Consider the following 20673-nt stretch of genomic DNA (forward strand, 5'->3'; position numbering starts at 1 on the left):
TTTTCCTTCATATCCCATTTTTTTGCATGATCTTATAACCATTGCCATATTGCTCTGTAGGGATATTGACTTCTGTAGCTATTTCTATAGTTTCATTTTCATCTTTGTACAACCAACCAAGAATGTCCTTGTCTTCAGTTTCTTCTGCAAGTGTTCCATCTCTAACAAATGCTCCATTAAACATTTCTTTTAGTTTTTTTGAGATCTGTGGTTGAACATTTGTAGGCTTTCCATATGATTGTAGGCTTTCGTTCATCATTAAATTTGAGATTTTTCTTGAAGGTTTCCCATAAATTTTCTTGATTTTTTTGGTAGGATATACTGATTCTCTGTTATGTGGAACTCTTGTATCTTGTGTTGGCTTCAGATTATTGAAATATTGGCAGGAGTCTGCAATTATAAAGACTTTTTTTCCCTCGTGAGGAAACTTTACACATTGGTGATATGTAGAAGGAACTGCTTGCATGTTATGAATCTATGATCTTCCCAAAAGAATGTTATAAGAGAGATTCAAATCTAAAACCTGGCATAATGTACTCCTTTCCACAGGTCCTATTTTGATTGGTAACACCACAATTTCTTTAGAAGAACACTCTTCTTCATCATAAGCCTTAATGGTTATTTTCTTCTTTGGATCTACTACATTTTCTGAATATCCCAAAGCCTTTATTAAACTTAATGCACAAATGTTTAAGCCAACTCCACCATCTATGAGTATGTGTTTGACACGAGTTTTATTAATGGTGACTTCAACATGTAAGGGAGCATTGTGAGGATGTTACAAGGATGTGTCATCATTTTCAAAAACTGATAAGCAATGAGGGGCTATAAGGTGTCCCACCATGTTTTGGAACTGATCTACATCTAGGTCTTTTGAAACTATTGTTTCTATTATATATTTTTCTAAAAGTTCCTTATGCATAGGTGAAACTTTGAGAAGCTCTAAAATTGATATTTGAGCGGGTATTCTTTGCAATTATTCCACTAAGTTATATTATCGTGAAGTGGATGTTGATTCATTTGTTATACCCAGAAAAGTGAGCTTCGTTTTGCATCTTGTAATGACGTTGATTGGTTTTGAAGGTATGCTATCTTTAATGATGATGACATTTACCACATCATCATATGTATAAGTGTAGTTGACTTTGCCTTTGCCTTTGTCATCTTTTGATTTAGATTGTTCACCTTTTTCATAGTTTGGAAGCAGAATTTTAAAGGCTAGATGTGATTCGTTTGTCTTATGACTATCCACTGTGATAGTTCCATTATCGATTGAATCTTGGATAAGGTATTTCAATCTTTGACAATCATTAGTCTGGTGTCCTTTATTTCGATGGTAATTGCAAAAATGATTGTCGTTCCACCAATTAGGTTTGACTTGTGGTTCATAACTTCTTGCTTCTGGTAAAATAATCAGTTTATTCACAAGAAGAGTTTTCAAACCTGATTCCAAGGGTTCTCCAATGTTTGTGAATTTCCTACAAGGATTGGAGAAGAAAGACTTGGATTTATTGTTTTCTTGATTGTTATTGTTTGGGATTTGAATCGATAGATTAAAGATTGGTTGTTGTTTCTTAGCATTATTATCGTCATTTCCTCCATTGATGACATTCCTATTCTTTGACCAGAACTTGGGTTTGTCATTGTTTTTGTTGTTGTTGTTGTAGTTGTTAATGTAGGAATTATTAAAAATCTTTAGCTCTCCTTTCTGATAGTTCTGATACTTAATATAAGTATAGATCCAATAGCCAACAAGATGAGAGGGGGGGGGGGTGAATCATACAAACTTAATCATCCATAAAAACATCAGATTCAACCTCGGTAACATATATATCAGTCATATAACCAAAAACTATAAAATATGCAAACTCAAAAGCATATGAACAATATAAACCTCATAACACCAGATTTAACGTGGAAACCCAAATAGGGAAAAACCACTATGGGATTTCAGACCCACTAAGAAATATACTCTTCTAGAGTATGCTTGGTTAAAAGAAAATCCTGTTAAAGATTACAAACACATTGCTAGATGTGACCCGGTTAAAGGATTTCCCTCAGATCTATTAGGATCTTCACTTTGTTAGGAGTGACCTTGTCAAAGGATTTCAAACACTCAATCAGAATGTCACCTTTCTAGAGGATTTACATATAAGACTATTAAGGCCACTCGGTTAAGAGATTTCCTGTCACTTCCACAAAATAACAGTAATAAAGATATGTCTGCAACTTCACATCTAAAAACGCTAAAGCAGATTCCTATTTGTTCAATACAATTTAGACATAGAACTAATCTTGTCTATCTGTTGGGCATCTACACTTTGTTATTCTAACAGGTCTTCAAGCTTCTGTGCTCGATAATCACTATGTAGCATCCCTATGCATACACTTGCCCACATCCATTGTTTATCAATAGTTTCCTATTTATAAACAATCTTCTAACTGCTCAATCTCCTTGATCACATTTCCCATGATCAATCATAGGCATCAGATCTTCAATCTTGTCTAGGTTCAATGTATCTTTCGATTTGAAAACATTTTACCCCGCCTTGGAACTTGCATTGTCACCTTGGAACTTGTGTTAGGGTATTGCCGTTCAATCTGAGTTGTAGATCTTCATGCCGACTTTCCATTACCTTAGATTCGTAACAAACTTCTTCCATGACTTACCAATCATTGATCCGCTACAACTCATCAGCTTCTTTCATTAAATATCACATGTAAACATTTAATGCATTCTGTTATAGCTCGGTTGTAACTCGATGAATACTAAACTTCACTCGGTAGACATTCTGCCTTCATTAACCGATAGCGATAGCCTTAGGGTTTACCGACTAGGTTCTTTGCCTGATAACATAGTATAGTATTAACCTTTACATTTTACAACATATGTATGATGTTAAAACAATTTAAAACATCATGATCTCATCATTGTCTGACTCAGTAGTAGTTGCCCATTGAATAACTTATCCCCTTATTCATCATATTCTTTCCCGTGTCTTTTACCGACTTCTTTATAATCTTCATATCATACTTCTCAAGATATGGCAACATCATATTGAATTAGAAAATCAATTTCTTGACATCAATGACAAAATAATAATATCAAGATAGTAAAACATCTTTAATCAGTTATGTCCATAATCATCAACAACCTTCTCAATATCCTTATTGAAATGTCAACAATCTTTCATTGTCTATTATAATGTAATATTGCCAACACTTTCTTTAGCATTGCGTCTTCTATTTTTAGACCATTCTTAATCATCTTGGTGAAAGAAGGAGGACATTGCATTTTTAAACGATAACTCATTTCAGCGATAAGATTATCAATAATTCTGTCCATTTTTTCTTGATCAGGTACATCTCTTGGATACCTATTAAACATTCCTTTCCATCTCTACAAAAAGATCATGAAAGATTCACCATTCTTTTGCTTTACATTGCATAAATCCAACATTGTTATCTCATTTCTTACATTATAGGAGTATTGTGAAATAAACCTATTCACGTGTTCTTCAAAAGATTTGATTCTAGACGGTAATCTTGAGAGCCATTCTATTGATTGTCCATTTAAACTTCTAGGGAATAGACACATTAGGTAAGTTTCATCGTGTGAAAATTCCATACTCATAGTACAAAATTACTTAATGTGATCTTGAGGATCAAATTTCCCATCGTATTTATCATATTTAGGGATTTCACAATGTTGTGGAAATGGTATCATATTTAAACTTTTGTCAAAAGGATACGGGTAGATATCTTCCAATGAATACTTCTTGGAACTTTTTCCATTCTGCATATCTTGTATTTGTTGTTGTAGAGTTTGCATTTGGTGAGTGAGATTTAACAACGGATTATCCATACAGTTTCTCCTTGTCTCTTCATAGGTTCTTCTATCACTACACTCTCTTATTGTGTCATCATGTTCTTTTCTTGTTCTATCTCCCATTGTTTCTTCATGGCTTTCTTTGTTTTTATCTTTGTTATTTGGATCATCTGTGATTTGAGTGTTACTTGTCTCCACATCTTGTTTCAAGCCTTCTATGTTTTAAAAGTCTTGTGGCAGTTTAGTTCCTGATTTTGCCAACATCAAAAGATATTTTTCTTATTGCTTTGCTAATAAATTTTCCATTAGTTTGTCAAATTTGAAATCTTGCTCAAGGTCTCTAATGGTGTTATTGACTGCTTCTTCATAAAAAACCATATACCCAAAAGTTTGGAACGTTGAATTATCTTCTTCTTCCATTTGTTTTTGTTGTTTTATGAGTTGTTTGTATTGAGCTCTAGTCCAAACTGGCATGTGATTGTTTCAAATTTTTTGAAGTTTTGACCTTCTAAAAACAACTCAATAGGTGATTATTGGTTTAGGAAGGTATGCTTTGTTGATTTTACCACTGTTGTTGGTTCATTGTGATAAAGCATCTCTTTTTTGAAAAACAAGTCCTTGCAAAATTTCTCCATCAAATTGTGTCCCGCAGCCACGTAAATAGTGACGAAAATGGTGTAGGAATGTCCTATGTTTTAATAAAATCTTGTGATTGATATTAAAGAATTTTATGCTTTTCTAAGTAGCTTTATAACTGGGCTTTCTTTTCTTAAGGCGATACTTAAAAGTCATATAAGCATATGATAGTTTACAAGTTTGTTTGATTCTAATGTGAGAGCAATTCTAATTTTTGACATAACCTAGGTTCAAAATGGGAAAGATATATCCAAGATAATGAACACAAGGAGGGTTGATCAAGTTTCATGATAGAGGATTTGATATATCTTGATGAGAAACTGATAATGATGTTGATTTTTTGCACTTAAGATGTTTGAATCACTAGCTTGTTGAATGTTTTATGCTGATGGAAACCTTTTGGAAAATATCCTATTGGATTAGTAACCCAATTATCGAACTAGTTTGAAGATGTACGATAGTTTAAAGACAATTCTACTCAAGAAGTGTTTTGATATTGACTTTGAAATTTTGCTTTGATATGCTTTGTCTTAGATGTGAGAAAGCATTTGTGCTAAAGCACTGATCTGACTATGTTTCAAGGATTTTTTTCAATTTTTCCAGCAAGTTGTTGGATTTTTGCTTATTTTTAGATGATGATTTTCTTCAATTTTTTACCATTCTGAGCATGTCATAGACATAGAAGACACAATGTTTGAAAAACAAAATGCACAAGCAAGTAGAAATCCTATGGCAGGCTGAGACAATAATTGTTGAATCTCACATGGGGTTTCCCTCAAGGCTACGATATACAAAGAGGATATTTAGATGCTTGACCCCATTGGCTCCACCCTCAACATTCACTTCTCCGGGGCAGCCAAGAACCAGTTTTCATGAAAAATCCCCATTCCCAAACTCTATATCTCTACTAAGAACCATATGTGTGTGAGCCAGTTCAGAGGTCCAACCTCTTGCACCAACAATTAGAAGGATTTTGGCAACTGGTACAAGTGGTTTTTAGTAAAGGCTTCTGGTCATGTGGCCATACATGTGACACTTTCATCTCTGTAAATACAGAAGGTTCCCAGCCTATAGAGGTTACGCTCCATAGGGTTTATGGGGAAACATAGTGTCGGTATGAACTTATCAACACATGTTGCTTGTGACTTTCATCACAAACATGATTTATTTAGAGTGGATCAGAAGGACTCGGTATTAGCTCGTTTCCACTTTAGGTCATTCCCCTTTCACTGAACCAAGAACCCAATTTTTGCATTCCAGCTTATGAACACGTACTCCACCGAATTATTTTGATGTGGAAACAACTTTCCAAGAGATCAGGGGGTTTTATTTTTATCATGATCTTTGTTACTCTTCTAGAGAAAAATTCTCATTTTGTATAAAGTATCAAATTGATAAAAACCCTTTTTGAATTTGCAAAACATACATTATATAGTTTGGAATAGATGCTAGAACTAATTTTATCATGAGCATATTGCCTGCTAAAGAAAGCCAAGAGTTATTCAAGAGAGACATTCTATTATTGATAGAAGTAGCTACTTTTGTCTGATAAGCCCCTATTTTGGCTCACAAACAAAGACATTCCTAAATATCCACAAGGCAGTTTTACCTATTTAAAACCTACCTAGTATTCCAACTTTCTACAAAGGGATGGACTACAGTTTTGAAAGAATAAGTTTGACTTATTCGCATTAATTCTTTGACTTGAAACCTCATAGTATATATCTAAAACTTGTTTGATTGATTTAGCCTCCTTTATCGAAGCCTCCTAGACTATTCATGAAAAGGGGTGTTAATGCTATATAAAAAACAATGTCTCTTTGATGTATAACTTTTTCTTTGCCTCTTTTTATACCCCACTAAAATATGGGGTTGATGTCACCTTCTAAGGTAATAAAATCCTTAATTAATCCCCCGAAGAAAATGAAAGAAACATTTATTTTAATCCTAAAATCACTTTAAAATGCATGAAAAGAACATATACAAATATTGATTTGGAATAATAATGACACAAACTAATTTTAAGTCTAAATCAAATGTTTGACTAAGAAAAAAAATAAAAACACACATAGAAAGTGGATTGGATAAAAAAATCCTCTTTTAAACAATCCCACAAAACACACATTAGTAGTTTTGATAGTCTAAATCTTTGTCCAATGAATCGTAAATTTAGTAGAAAAATATTTAAAGAAAAAAGACAAAATGACCAAAATGTTGTATATAAATTCTAATACACATGATACATACATCACAAGATAGGCATAAAGACCAAGAAAGATTGCAAAAATACCTAAAAGACACATTTACTAAAAATATTGCATAAAACCTAGAAAATATATTTAAACACCACAACACAAATACAAAGTGCTCCAACAAAGGCATAGGCTATGGAAATGCACATGAGATATATGTGTACTATTTATGTCAAACAAGCCACAAAACTACATAACACAAAATCATTTTTTAAATTCATCTTAATTCTACAAATTAATAATTAAGAAAGATTTCTAGAATGACATAAAAAGTTTATAGAAATTGAAAAAAAAAATGATGGTGGAACATTGCAAGGAGGAGTCTATACAATTCTAATGAAAATATTTACGAACCTTAAAAATCAAAAGAGAATGGTGATTAAAAAATCTCAAAAGCACAAGAATCTACAAAGAAACCATGTAATTATTAGGGATAAAATAAAGTTACATAGGTACTACAAATAAGACAAAAGTACCACAAATAGTACACATGGGCCACATTGCACACATAAATTCCACATAGCAAGCAAGAAAATGTAGCATGTTATCTAGATTCAAAAGTGAAAAACAGTCTTTGCACAAATGTTGGGAAAAGGCATCAAAAACTTGGAAAATATCATAAGAAGTCATAAATTTACAATAAGTCATTGGAAAAGAAAAGACTTGAAGAAGAAAAGTTAAGATGGGACTAAGCACATAAGATTACCAAAATGATGTATTTTAACAATGCATGTTACCATAAATAAAAAATAAAACTCTAAAACTACTTCTAATAATAAATTAACAAATAATACACTAAAACTACTTCTTATCTTACACCTTCACATACTTTTAATTAAACCATGAGAGAGTGCACACAACATTGAAAAACATCTTATGAAATCAATAACTAATTGGAAGCACAAAAATATGTGTGATTATGCTCTAGAGTCACGATGTTACTCTCTATTCCAATAGCACGCCTTCATATTCGAGAAGCTTGTTAATTTTGTCTTAGAAATGGTTTCAAGATGGAGATCAAGGGTTAAAATTTTGAGTTGAGATGCTAACACATGAATATGAAAAACTTGTTAATTTTGACTTAAAATGATTTGATTTATACATTCTAAGATGGATGATCAATGGTTATATTACTATTGAAACATAAATTAATTATACTTAAATTTTGAACATCACTTCTTGTGTTACATTGAGGTAACAAATAAAAATAACTCATTGCCTACCTTTAACCATATAAAAGAAGCTATTGCCCACCTTTAACTATATAGATAGAAGTCTAGTAAACCTACTTCCATCCTATAAAATTTGAAAAAATACAATTACTTCATTATGATTAATTGTTAAAAATTAATCTAAGATTATAATTTTTTTTTGATAAGTGTCCTCACCCATATGATATATATTCATATAAGAAAAACATTAAAATCTGACAAATTAGTGAAAAGACTTTCTAAAATAAATTAATGACTTAAATTTTGTTTTAAAAGTGCATATGATTAATTAATATATTTTTATATAACTAGACTAATGTGCGGACAACCAACATAAAGAATAAAATCAAATATATTGATTTTCTCCATTAAGTATGTTTATTTTTCCCACTATCTTATCCTTGTTATGATAACCCCATATTGAGATAAGGAATTAACTAGTACCATTTTCATTGGATTCACATAAGAATTCTACTAATATCATTTTCACCTTTGCTTATAAACCCCTTCTCTCTCATGAAATCTACTAAGATAATTTTCACCTTTACTTACATAAAACCATTCCTCTTTACATTGAAACTAAGAAAATCTGCCTATAGAAATATTGCTTTCTTTTTCTTATGATATCATATTATTACTGTGTTCTTAACAACATCATATTATCAATGTTTCTTCAAAAATATTTTACCTACAACATTCTATTTATACTCATTTAAGCTCTTAAGAAATTAAAAATATTAAAAATGAAAAAAATACAATATAAATAAAAACAATCATTATTTGACAAATGACAAATAACCTTTAAGATACAACGCTCTATAATCTTCTACTAATCCATTACTTGTAACCAATCCCATTGAGATAAAACAACTACTAATCGAATTAAATTAATATATTTTTGCAATTATTATATTCAGTCTATTGCAGTAATTACATCCGCTGAAGCCCTTTATAAGACATCATAATCACCCAGTCCTCTACAGTAGAAACCTCGAAAATACCCCACACAAAATTACAACATATTATTAACCCAGAACATAATCAAACCGTCCATTACAGTGAAAACCTCCAAAATAACTCACACAGAATATCACTCAAAGCAAAATCCTCACAAGCTGAAATAGAACTGGTTGACAATTTAAGATCTCTTTCTCTATTTAGCCAGAAATTTCAATAGATTTCACTTCAGGCTGAGGCTGAGGCTGAGGCTGCTTCGGTACTGTCACAGTGAGAACTCCATTTTCCATGCCAGCTTTGACCTCATCCACCTTCACATTCTCAGGAAGCCTGAAACGCCTCAGGAATCTACCTCACGACCGTTCAATACGGTGATATTTCTCGTTCTTCTGCTCCTCTTCTTTGCTGCGTTCTCCACTTATCTGAAGAATACGGCCGTCTTCCACTTCTATTTTCACCTCCTCTTTCTTCAGTCCTGCAACAAAGTAATCACATTCCGTTTTAATTTCGTTTCAAATAACAGAAAATTTCTACACACAAAACAGAATTGTTGTTGAGAAAAGGAAAAATATAATAAATACCAGGAAGATCGGCCTTGAAAACGTGAGCATCAGGAGTTTCCTTCCAATCGATCTGCGTATTCGCTATGGCCGCTGCATCCCTTGCAAAATCCGTGGAGGGTCTTGCTATGTCCTTGAAGATTGAGGAATCAAAAACCTGAAAAGGATCCCACACATCCAGTGAAAATGGATCGTACACAGGCGAGGATCTCCTGCCCCAGAGACTTGGAATGAGAGACATTTTGCAACACTTGACAATGAAAGCTCTGCAACACAAGATTGATGCTTAAAATATTTGATATGGAGGAAACCTGATATTGCACATATATATAATGCTAAAACGCTTGGAGTTACAAGAAGGGTGTTGCAAAAGTAGGTAGAGTAGTTCTAGATGTTTCTGAAGCGACCAGAGGCTTCTAGCGGGTATGGAAACCGCCGGGGGATTGTGTAATTCTAGAGCATTCGAGTGGTGTATAGAATGAGGCACTTGGCTTCCATTTACAGGGCCGGATGGTCATCGACCATTTGTTAAAAGCGAGCGTGAACGTTCAGGTAACGGGGGACCAGACAAAGAAATATATATAAAATAACTCAAACTTTTGAAAAGTTAAACTTCTCAATCTTTTTCTCTCCCATCAGATAGTGGAAACCAAGAGGATACATGTTTGTGTGACAATTTGTTATGTGTTGTTATTTGATTTCTTTTGTTTCAATATAAATTGAGCATCTAAAAACCATTAAAATATCTTATGTCATGAAGAGAAATGCCATTTTAAGAATACTTTTTTTTGGAACACTAGAAGAAATTTAAACTTTTTAGGACATTTATATGTCTAGTTTTTGCCTTTGATATTCTTTGGTAACTATGAAGCTAATCAAATGAAGAAAATGATACTTCCAATAAGTAAAAAACTCCCCATCCATATTCTCATGTATAACTAGATTTGAATATGTGGAGAATGATCCACTCTTCTTTGTAATAACATAGATAGTGACAAATCTATAATATGCGCATACCTTTGGTTTCAAGTAGAATGGCCATCCTTATTTGCCAAAAGAGAGTTCGTTGAGTTATCTCAACAACTACATTTTTGTGATCCAATTACAATGAACTATGGCTGTCCACAATGTTTCTTTCAAGGGAATATGAATCTCCAATACTAGTTTGTATATCAATCAATGACTCACCATGTACATGTTTTGTACTTTTTTCTTTATCTTGAACTCTTCTCTTTGAACAAGTGAATCCTTTCCAATGCCCTACATTTTAGATTTATACTCTTCTTTCACAACAAGAGTTTTCTCGTCACTACTTACATCCTCAATATTTGTCTCTTTCACAATGTTGAAATCTTTCAAAATATCCTTATGTTCAACATGCAATGAAGAATTTTTATTGATTGGAACCTTTTCATGATGTTAAAGGTCAAATGTAAAATCTTTTTCAATCTAAATGTCTTTATCACCAACCTCTTATTTTGACTCTTCTTTTTTTTGTAGAAACATTTTCTTCACTTCATGATCTTGGATTTCTTCCTCCTTTATTGGCTCAATGATGTCTTCATCTATGTTGTACCTGTACTATCATTTTAGATTATTCATTTTCTTCCTCCTTGATATCAAAAAATATTTCCTTGACAATAAAAAAATTCATGTTAATAAAACATGCCATCTTGAATAATCACAAAGTTTTACCTTCTAATCTTTTTTGGGGGTAAAAAGCAATGAAGGAAGAATATGATACTTTAACTTCTAACCAAACTTGGGATTTAGTTCCCTTGCCTCATGGTAAAAATCTTGTTTCTTGCAAGTGGCTTTATAAAACTAAATTGAATGCTAATAATCAAGTTAGTAAATTTAAAGCTAGATTAGTTGCTAGAGGTTTTTCTCAAATTGAAGGCTTAGATTATATAGAAACTTTTGCTCCTGTTGCTAAAATGCCTACAATTAAACTTGTGCTTGTTTTAGCTTCTAGAATGAATTGGTCTATTCACCAAATGGATGTTAAAAGTGCTTTTCTTAATGGTGATTTACATGAAGAAATTTATATGTCTCAACCTCCTGGTTTTATTAAAGAAGGTAATGCACACTTAGTTTGTAAATTAAAGAAATCAATTTATGGATTAAAGCAATCTCCTAGGGAGTGGTATTCAAAGACTAATGAATTCTTTCTTTCTCAAGGCTTTATTAGAAGTAAAAATGATCCTAACTTGTATATTAAACATAGTGAAGATGATATTATAATTATTATCTTGTATGTAGATGATTTGATTCTTACTTCAAGTTCCAATACTTTGATTTCTGATATTAAGTTTCAACTTAATCAAAAATTTCAAATGACTGATTTAGGTCTTTTACATTATTTCTTAGGAATGCAAATTTGGCAAACCTCTAAAGGAATTTTCTTATCTCAAAGTAAATATGCTCAAGATCTCATAGATAAATTTAAAATGAATGATGCTCATCATGTTTCAATTCCTATTGAATTAGGCACTAAGTTAATGCTTGATATGCAAACTCCTCTTGTTGATCCTACTTTGTATAGACAATTAGTTGGAAGTTTAAATTATTTAACTCTTACTAGGCCCGATATTGCTTATAGTGTTGGTTTGGTTTCAAGATTCATGTCTAAACCTCAACAAACACACTTTAAAGTTGCTAAAAGAATTTTAAGATATATTAAAGGAACAATGAATGTAGGTTTGTTTTATGATACAAACTTTGATTTTACTTTAAAAGGTTTTACTGATTCCGATCTAGGTGGAGATCCCAATGATGGGAAATCTACTTGTGGTTATTGTTTTTTTGTTGGTTCAGGAGCAATTTCTTGGAATAGTAAAAAGCAACAATCTACCTCTCTTGGATCCACTGAAGCTGAGTACAAAGGATGCACTAATGCTTCCAAAGAAGTCTTGTGGCTTAGAAGACTACTTGAAGATTTGGGTCTACCTCAACATGAACGAACTCCATTGTATTGTGACAACCAAAGTGCCATTGCCTTGGCTAAAAATCCAGTTTTCCATGCAAGGACAAAACACATTGCTCTCCAACACCATTTTATTAGAGAACAAATTGAAGACAAGCAAGTTTCACTCCTCTATTGCAAGGGGGAAGACCAAGTTGCAGATATTTTGACCAAGCCACTTTGTAAAGAAAAATTCCAATTTCATTGTAAAAATCTTGGATTACAACCCATTAAAGGGTTTGATGTAAGCTCCCCAAGTAAAGCTTAAGGGGGGGTGTTAGAATATTTAATCTTTACTTAGCTTAGGTTTACTTTTTATTATTTAGTTTAGGATATTCCTTTGGAATTCCTACATGTAATTTGTCCTCTAGTACATGTGTGAGGACAAGTCATTTCTTTTATTTTCCTTTATTAAGGAATATTAGATTTCCTCCATAAGAGGATGTGGACACATGGCACACACATTTTATGAATGGTGGCATTCATAGATTTGGGAGTTACTTTGTAACTCCTCTCCTCATCTCTATTTAAGAGATGCCTCCTCTCTCATTTCTTCTTAATGACAATATTGTAAAGAGCTTCTTGCTCTCTCTCTCTCTCTCTCTCTCTCTCTCTCTCTCATTTTTAGGCATTGCCTCATTCATAATATCACAAGGGGTTTTTCTTTGCTTTTCCCCTTTCAAAAGTTCTTGTGCCTCCTTCTTCACATTTGGGTGATGCTCCATGTTTATTGCTTTTCTCTTGGTAACAATTACTTCATCATAAACTTTCTTGGATTAATTTTCCTTTCCTTGCTCTTTTATTTCCTTTTATTTTTTACACACAACATTTATACACATGTTTGAAAATCCACCGCGATGTCAACATCTTTCAATCCTTTTTCCAACACAAATTCAAATCCCTCATGCTAATGCTTCCACTTGTACCTCATTATTGGTGGTAGCTCAAATTTTTCTTGATAATGCCCACAAACATTCCCCATTATCATTCCTAATAATACATCCAAACCTAATTGACCCTGAATTCCCCTTTGGTGCTTTATCAAGATTAATTTTAACTTGAGCTTTCCTAGGCATTGCCCATTTGGTCTCACATCTTTGATTAGTTTTACTCATTATATTTCCAAATGGTGGCTTCATCTTTTCCCATTTCTTATGATTTTCACTATCCCAATTTGTGAAGTGAGTTTTCGTCCTTGTATTTTGATTCATATTTCCACTTCACATTCACCTTCTCCCATGTTCTATCAAAACCCCCTTTCAATCAAATGCAAAAAATGTGTTTGATCGAAACCCCCCTTTGATCAAATCTAAAAATGCATTCAATACAAAATTTGTATCAAGGGGGTTCAATCGAACACCTATCTATCGAATATATGTTCCATCGAACCTCCATGTTAGAGATCTCCCACCAAAGTCTCCTGGTTTCTACAAATTTCTGAGCTTCTAAGCTCAAATTGGGGGCTAAAATGGATGAATTTTGACAAACTGAAATGCATGATAGTAGTTCTAAAAGCGAGATTTTCGATGATTATTATTTTAATATGTATTGAGTTTATTATGATTTTTTTTTTTAGATTAACTAAACATAGTTTTCACACAAAACATCAACTTCTAAGTTCAACGCTTACGGAAAAAAATTAAACAAGTGGATTTTTTTTTAATATCTATGCAATAGGTATTTAAGTCCTCTTTCCAAAAAAAAAAAACAATTTCGATGCATACACATGAAGTTACGAGTGACCAAATAAACATATGTCAAAATTATAGTTAAGTCGACTTCAAAACTTCATAAAATATGAAATATTGAAGATAATGTTATGAATCCAATTGCAAACATTACATATGGATGTTACAAAACTAAATTCAAAAGAATCACATTCATATCTATTTTAGGAAAAAAGTTATGCCATACCAAATGAGTATCACTCTTTAAAAATGTTGTTTTTGGTAAAAACCAAGTTTTTGAGGGAGATAGAAAAATGAAAATAAATTGATTCCAAAAAGATTTCAAAAAAAATAATTTAGAATCTACACACAAAATGCCAGAAATCACTAGTTCACATCATCTACAAATTCCTTACGGTTTAGTAGTAATAGGTGTCCGAATGTGAAGGTTTTTTTTGAAAATGAATATTGTAGTGTCAAAGTTGGCAAAAAAGTGCAACCCACTATTGTGGGTTCACCTGATCGTGTAGGAACCAATCCCTACACTATGAAGCAAATGGGCAAGCCAACAATAAGTGATTAGCAGTTTCACCATCTGCACATCACATGGGGAAAATATTTGGCCCATAGATACCAATGTTGTTGAGCCCGTCCTCTGTTAGTATTAATCTATGTAATGTCACTCAAAATAATGCTCCATCCTTGGGTAGGTTACACTTTTGCAAGAATAATTTTCATAGGCCAATTGCCAAGTTCTTCTACAAATTTTGTATTGCATTTCCCAATTGGACTATAAATTCTCCTAATTTTGAGTCACACTAAATGATCTCATCACCCTAATCTAATAACTTAATCCTTCTTTTGTCAAAATTCTTAGAGAAAATCTTTTTGGCATCCTTAAGGATCAATAGCTCATAGACATCCATGTACTTGTAGCATTCACCAACACCCCCTTCATCTTTTCTAACATAATCTACGATGCATTTGTGGATTCAAGATCAAAATCCAAACTATAGAGATTGCAACTCTATTTCCCAATCAGTTGAGAATGCAAATCAACAACATTGAACAATAAAACTAGGAAACATGTAGTTTCTTTTTATTTCTGTTAAAAGACTGGAAATGATATAAAATACAAATCAAAAATAACTATTGACTTCTAATCTATAGGCAACAATCAGGAGCTCCATTCATCTACACAAAACACAAAGCTTCTCAAAGCTCACTACAAACAAATGCTCACTTGGAGCTACACACTATTAGTAGCAATGAGGAGTGAACTCTCTTCAACTGATAAACTACACGCACACCTATAGGTTGTTGTTGTTCTCATTCTCTGCTTAGACTATTGTCTAGCTTCTGCACATTCTCTTTTTGTGCTTCTAACACTCTACTTTGCTAAATTTCTCCAACTAGAGAGCATTCTCCCTTTTTGTCTACTTGTTCACACAAAAATTCCTCCCCAAATTCAAATTCAAAATTACCTAACACATTAACACCTCTGTAGTCTTGTTGTTCACGTCAGGACCTATGGGATGAAGATCCCAACACAATCTTCCTCCAAGCTATTTTTTTTGTATCACTCCTCATAGGTAGATGGAGTTTACATGGGGGTAGACTTAGTGGCTTAGACAATAAATTACAACATTCCCCCTTTTTCCTGAGTCAACAAACTAGATCAATCATGATCCAAATCAACTACACCCAGATTTCTCCGTAGGCACTCGAAGTTGTCTCTATTCAATGGCTTGGTGAAAATGTCTACTAGCTACTCCCCAGACCTACAAAAATACATTTTTATTTCACCATTATCAAGTAAAATTCTAATAAAGTGATACTTGATCTCAATGCGCTTTCTTCTTCCATGATACCTGATCTCAATGTGTTTTCTTCTTCTTCCATGAAACACAATATTATTTCTCAATGCAATTGATGAAACGTTGTCACAAATAATTGTTGTTCCATCCTCTTATTCTTCCTTAAAACCTGCCTAGATTCTTCTCATCCAAATATCTTGACATGCTACTACATTTGCTACTATATACTCAACCTCCCCTATTGATAGGGAAATAATGGGTTGCTTCTTAGAAGCTCATGAGAATACACTTGAACCCAAATGAAAAACATAGCCTGATGTGCTCATCCTATCATCTATACTTCCTGGACAATCACTATCTGTGTAACCAACCAGCCTAAAATTATTTACAACATTATACAAAATTCCATATCCCTTAGTGCCATTCGCATACCTTAGGTTTCTCTTACCCAATTGCCAATGGGTGTCCTTTGGACTCTTCATAAATCTAGAAATTGAACTCATTGCATGCATTCTATTAGGCCTTGTTTCTATTAAACACATCAAACTTTAAAACAAACTCTTAAACCTAGTCGAATCAACATTGCTGGTGCAATCTTCCTTACTTGACTTAAGATCTATGGCTATTGGTATTGTTGTAGGCTTGCTACAATGCATTCTAAATCTTCAAGATCTCAATAACATACCTTTCTTGAGAGATGAATATACCATCATGAATTTGTTTTACTTCTATGCCTAGAAAATACCTCAAGAGATCTAAATCTGTCATCTCAAACTCTATTTTCATGGCCTCTTTAAAGTCAACAATGAGGAAATCATCATTCCCAGTGAAAGCTAAATAATCAACATACAAGAAAACTATAAGAATCTTACAATCAATTGTCTTGATGTAAGGAGTGGGCTCACCATCGCTTTTGTTAAAGACATTGTCCATCAAATATGAATCAATCTTATTGTACAATGCCCATGGAGCTTTCTTTAGCCCATAAAGAGCCTTCTTCAACCTATATACCTTGCCTTCATGACCTGGAACTTCATAACCAGGTGGTTGCTCTACATAAACCTCTTCTTTTAACACTCCATTAAGGAAGGCGGACCTCACATCCATTTGAAACACCTTCCATTTGTGTTGGAATGCAATAGCTATGACCACTTTCACGGTCTCCATCCTTACAATAGGGGCATATGTCTCATCATAGTCTCTTCCAAACTGTTGTTTGCACCCCTTGACAACTAATCTTTCCTTTTGGAACTCTATTTTTCCTTCAACATTACTTTTGGTCTTATAGACCAATTTAACTCCAATGACTTACTTGTTGGGAGGCAAATCAGTTAACTCCCATGTATCATTCCTCTTTATTGCATCTATTTCCTCATCCATGGCCTCACACCATTTATTCTCTTTAATAGCATCCTCAAAATAATCGGATCACTGAGAGAAAATAATGAAAAGTTCACATGTTCATCAAAATCTTCTTAATACCTTCCACCTTGGTAGATTTCCCTTAAACTCTTGGTCTTCTTTGGTATTAGGGAGGTGAGAGTGGGGTCTAGAATCTCACTACTACTGCTGCTCTATTGTGCAGAATCTGACGTTTATCTTCAAGAGCTTTCAGGAGTCAATTCTTTGGCTGTCTCTCACTACTTTCCTTTTTTCTTGATTCTATCAGGAGCTATCTAGAGCTATTAGGAGTTTTTGGGAGCTATTCGGAGCTATTGAGAGATCATTTTAACCGAATTATGAGAATTTTGTGATAGTTTGCTTGACTGCCTATCTCCATCAGGAGTCTCATAGCATCTTCCTGATCTTCATACTCATCATCATCATCATCATTGATGGGAACATTTTGTGATGTGGATGAAGAGGTATCTACTCAGCCATCCCAATACTCATTCTCCATGAACTTAACATCTCTACTAATGATGATCTTTTTGGTGATGGGGTTGTACAATATACTTTCCTTTGATTCAAGTACACTATAGCCTATCAAAATGCATTTCTCACCCTTGTCATCAAAATTTTGCCTCTTCTCTTTTGGCACATGAGAATATACCACACACCCGAACACTCTAAGGTACTCAATTGTCCACTTGCACCTAGACTACTCCTCTTGTGGAATCTTGTCACGAACCACCTTGGTTGGACTTCTATTTATTAAATATACTATTGTTTCTATAGCCTCTCCCCAATATTCATTTGGTAGTCATTTTTCTTTGAGCATTCTCCTTGCCATCTCAACAATGGTCCTATTTTTTCTCTCAACCACTCCATTTTTCTGCAGAGTATAAGTAGCTATTATCTCCTTCTTGATGCCTTTTTTCTTCCAAAAATTCATAAAATCATTGGACCTATACTCTGCTCCATGATCTGACATTAGGACCTTTATGGAATGTCCACTCTCTTTTACATATTGGGCTTTAAACAACAAAAAATTCTCAAAAGATTTAGATTTAATCTTCAAAAAATAAAGCCATGTTCTATGGCTGAAATCATCAATAAAGGTCATAAATATTGGCTGCTACCAATAGATATGGTTTGCATAGGGGAAACCAAATTTGTATGCACTAGCTCTAATGGTACTCTTGCCCTTCTAGAGTTTCCTTTTTGCAACCTATTTTTCTTACCCAAAATGTAACCCTCACACTTGCTACTAGGCTCTTCTATCCTTGGCAAACCATCTACCATTCTTTTCTTGGACAATAAACCCAAACCAACATAACCCAAGTGTCCATACTTGAGATGCCATATCTTGGAAGGGTCTTCAATGTTGGGTTTGAGTGCCATTGACTTCTATACTACTATACATGCTTGCCTTGGAGGTGCAAAAAAGGACTGAGAAGACAAACACATCTCTATTCTCAAAGGAAACATTTGGTTCTTTGTCATTTGTACTTCTATAACAACTTTCTTACTCCCATATTTGTAAAAATTGACACACTCACCCTTCTCCATTAGCAATTTGTATCCATTTTGGATCAGTTGTCCAACACTCATGAGATTATGTTTAATACGTGGAAGAAAATAAACATTCTCAATCTCCTTCTTTTCACCTTGCTTGGTGCAGATCATAATAGATCGTTTGCCTACAACTGGAAATATTCCATTGTCCCCCATTTTTATCTCAGATTTGACATTTTTGTCAATAAAAGAGAATAAAATATCATTACCACTTATGTGGTTATTGCAACCATTGTCCAAATAGCACACCTTAGGGATTTATTCTTCACCAATGTTGCACATGATGAAGGTTATGGATTGATTATTTTCACCCACATTCACATCAGGAGCATTAGCATTTTTCTTTGACTAATTACCTTCCTTTTCTCAACAATCTCTTGCATAATGCCCAAATTTATGGCAATTAAAACATTCTACATTTCTCTCATCATAACTCTGATTTGAATTGTTGTTCTTCTTTCCTTGTATAGAGTTATTTTGAGAGCTTCTCATTCCCTCTTGGTTGTATGCTCATTTAGAGCTATCTTCATTGCCATGACCTTTGCCTCTTTATCTCCTTCCACCACTTCTTCCTCTCCCTGTGCCTCTTGCATTGGATCGAGATTTAAAATCTTTCTCTTAGGAAGAAGTAGAAAACCTATTTCGATGCCACTCATGGGTTTGAAAAGAACCCATCAACAAATCAACTATCAATATTGACAAATCCTTCACCTTTTTAATGGCAATCACTATTGCATCAAACTTTGAAGACAAACTTCAAAGGATTTTCTCAAAAATCCTCTACTCCTCCATGGTTTCTCCATTTGTCGTTAAGTGGTTCAATAAATGAGAGACTCTTGTATGAAATTCTGAAATGGACTCATTGTCCTTCATTTGAAGAGTCTCAAAATCTCTTATAAGCATTTGGAGCTTCACCAATTTGACTTTATCAGTCCCCTTTTAGCTAGTTTGGAGGATTTTTTATGCTTGCTTAACATAGTTAGCTGCTGCTATTTTGACAAATATTGGCTCTATCAAGGCTACTTCAATCAAACTCAATTCCTTAACATTTTTCCTCTTTGTCTCCCTCAATTGGTTCTTCTGATTGTTTGTAAGGGCAACATATTGAGCTAGGTCATTTGTATCAACAAACCCAGTGACACAAAGTTCCCATAAATTATTTGCAACCATAATGGTTTTCATCTTCTTGGCCAAAACATCATAATTTTGTCCATTAAAGGATGGTAGCTGCTATCAAATCTTTCCTTCATCTCCATCCATGTCTCCTACACAAAAAAATCAAACACCCAGAAAAGAAAAATGCCCTACTCACAAGGATTTAGGCTCTATAGCTCTGATATCATGCGGAGAGAACACTATCTCTCTAGCTGGAGCATTCAAGATCAAAAGCCAAACCACAAAGAATGAATCTGTTTTTCCCAATCAACTTGGAATGCAAATCAATAATATTCAACAATAAAACTAGGAGACATGCAATTTCTTTTTTTTTCTATTAAAAAGACTAGAAATGACATAGAATACATAACTCAAAATAACTATTGGCTTCACATCTATAGGTAGCAATCAAGACCTACATTCAACTACACAAAACACAAAGCATCTCAGATTTCACTACAAATAAATGCTGAATTTGAGTTTCACATTGTTAGTAGCAATCAAGAGCAATCTCTGCTCAATTGGTAAACTACACACACACCTATAGGATACTATTGTTCTCCTTCTCTACTTATATTGTTGTCTACCTTTTGCACATTCTCTATTTTTGCTTCTAACACTCGGCTCTGCTAGACTACTGTAACTGGAGAACATTCTCCCTTTTTT

At 33.5% G+C, this 20673-nt stretch overlaps 1 protein-coding gene across 1 annotated transcript; it reads right to left on the reverse strand.

Annotated features, from left to right (window-relative positions):
* Positions 1–8810: 8810 nt before the first annotated feature.
* LOC131065144 (17.8 kDa class I heat shock protein) lies at positions 8811–9892 on the reverse strand. The gene is given in 2 exon segments (XM_057999582.2): positions 8811–9360; positions 9467–9892. Coding segments are annotated over 2 exon segments (495 nt in total). The 5' UTR covers positions 9687–9892; the 3' UTR covers positions 8811–9085.
* Positions 9893–20673: the final 10781 nt, after the last annotated feature.

This window comes from Cryptomeria japonica, chromosome 5 (assembly GCF_030272615.1).
Source record: "Cryptomeria japonica chromosome 5, Sugi_1.0, whole genome shotgun sequence".
In the NCBI taxonomy this organism is placed as follows: Eukaryota; Viridiplantae; Streptophyta; class Pinopsida; order Cupressales; family Cupressaceae; genus Cryptomeria; species Cryptomeria japonica.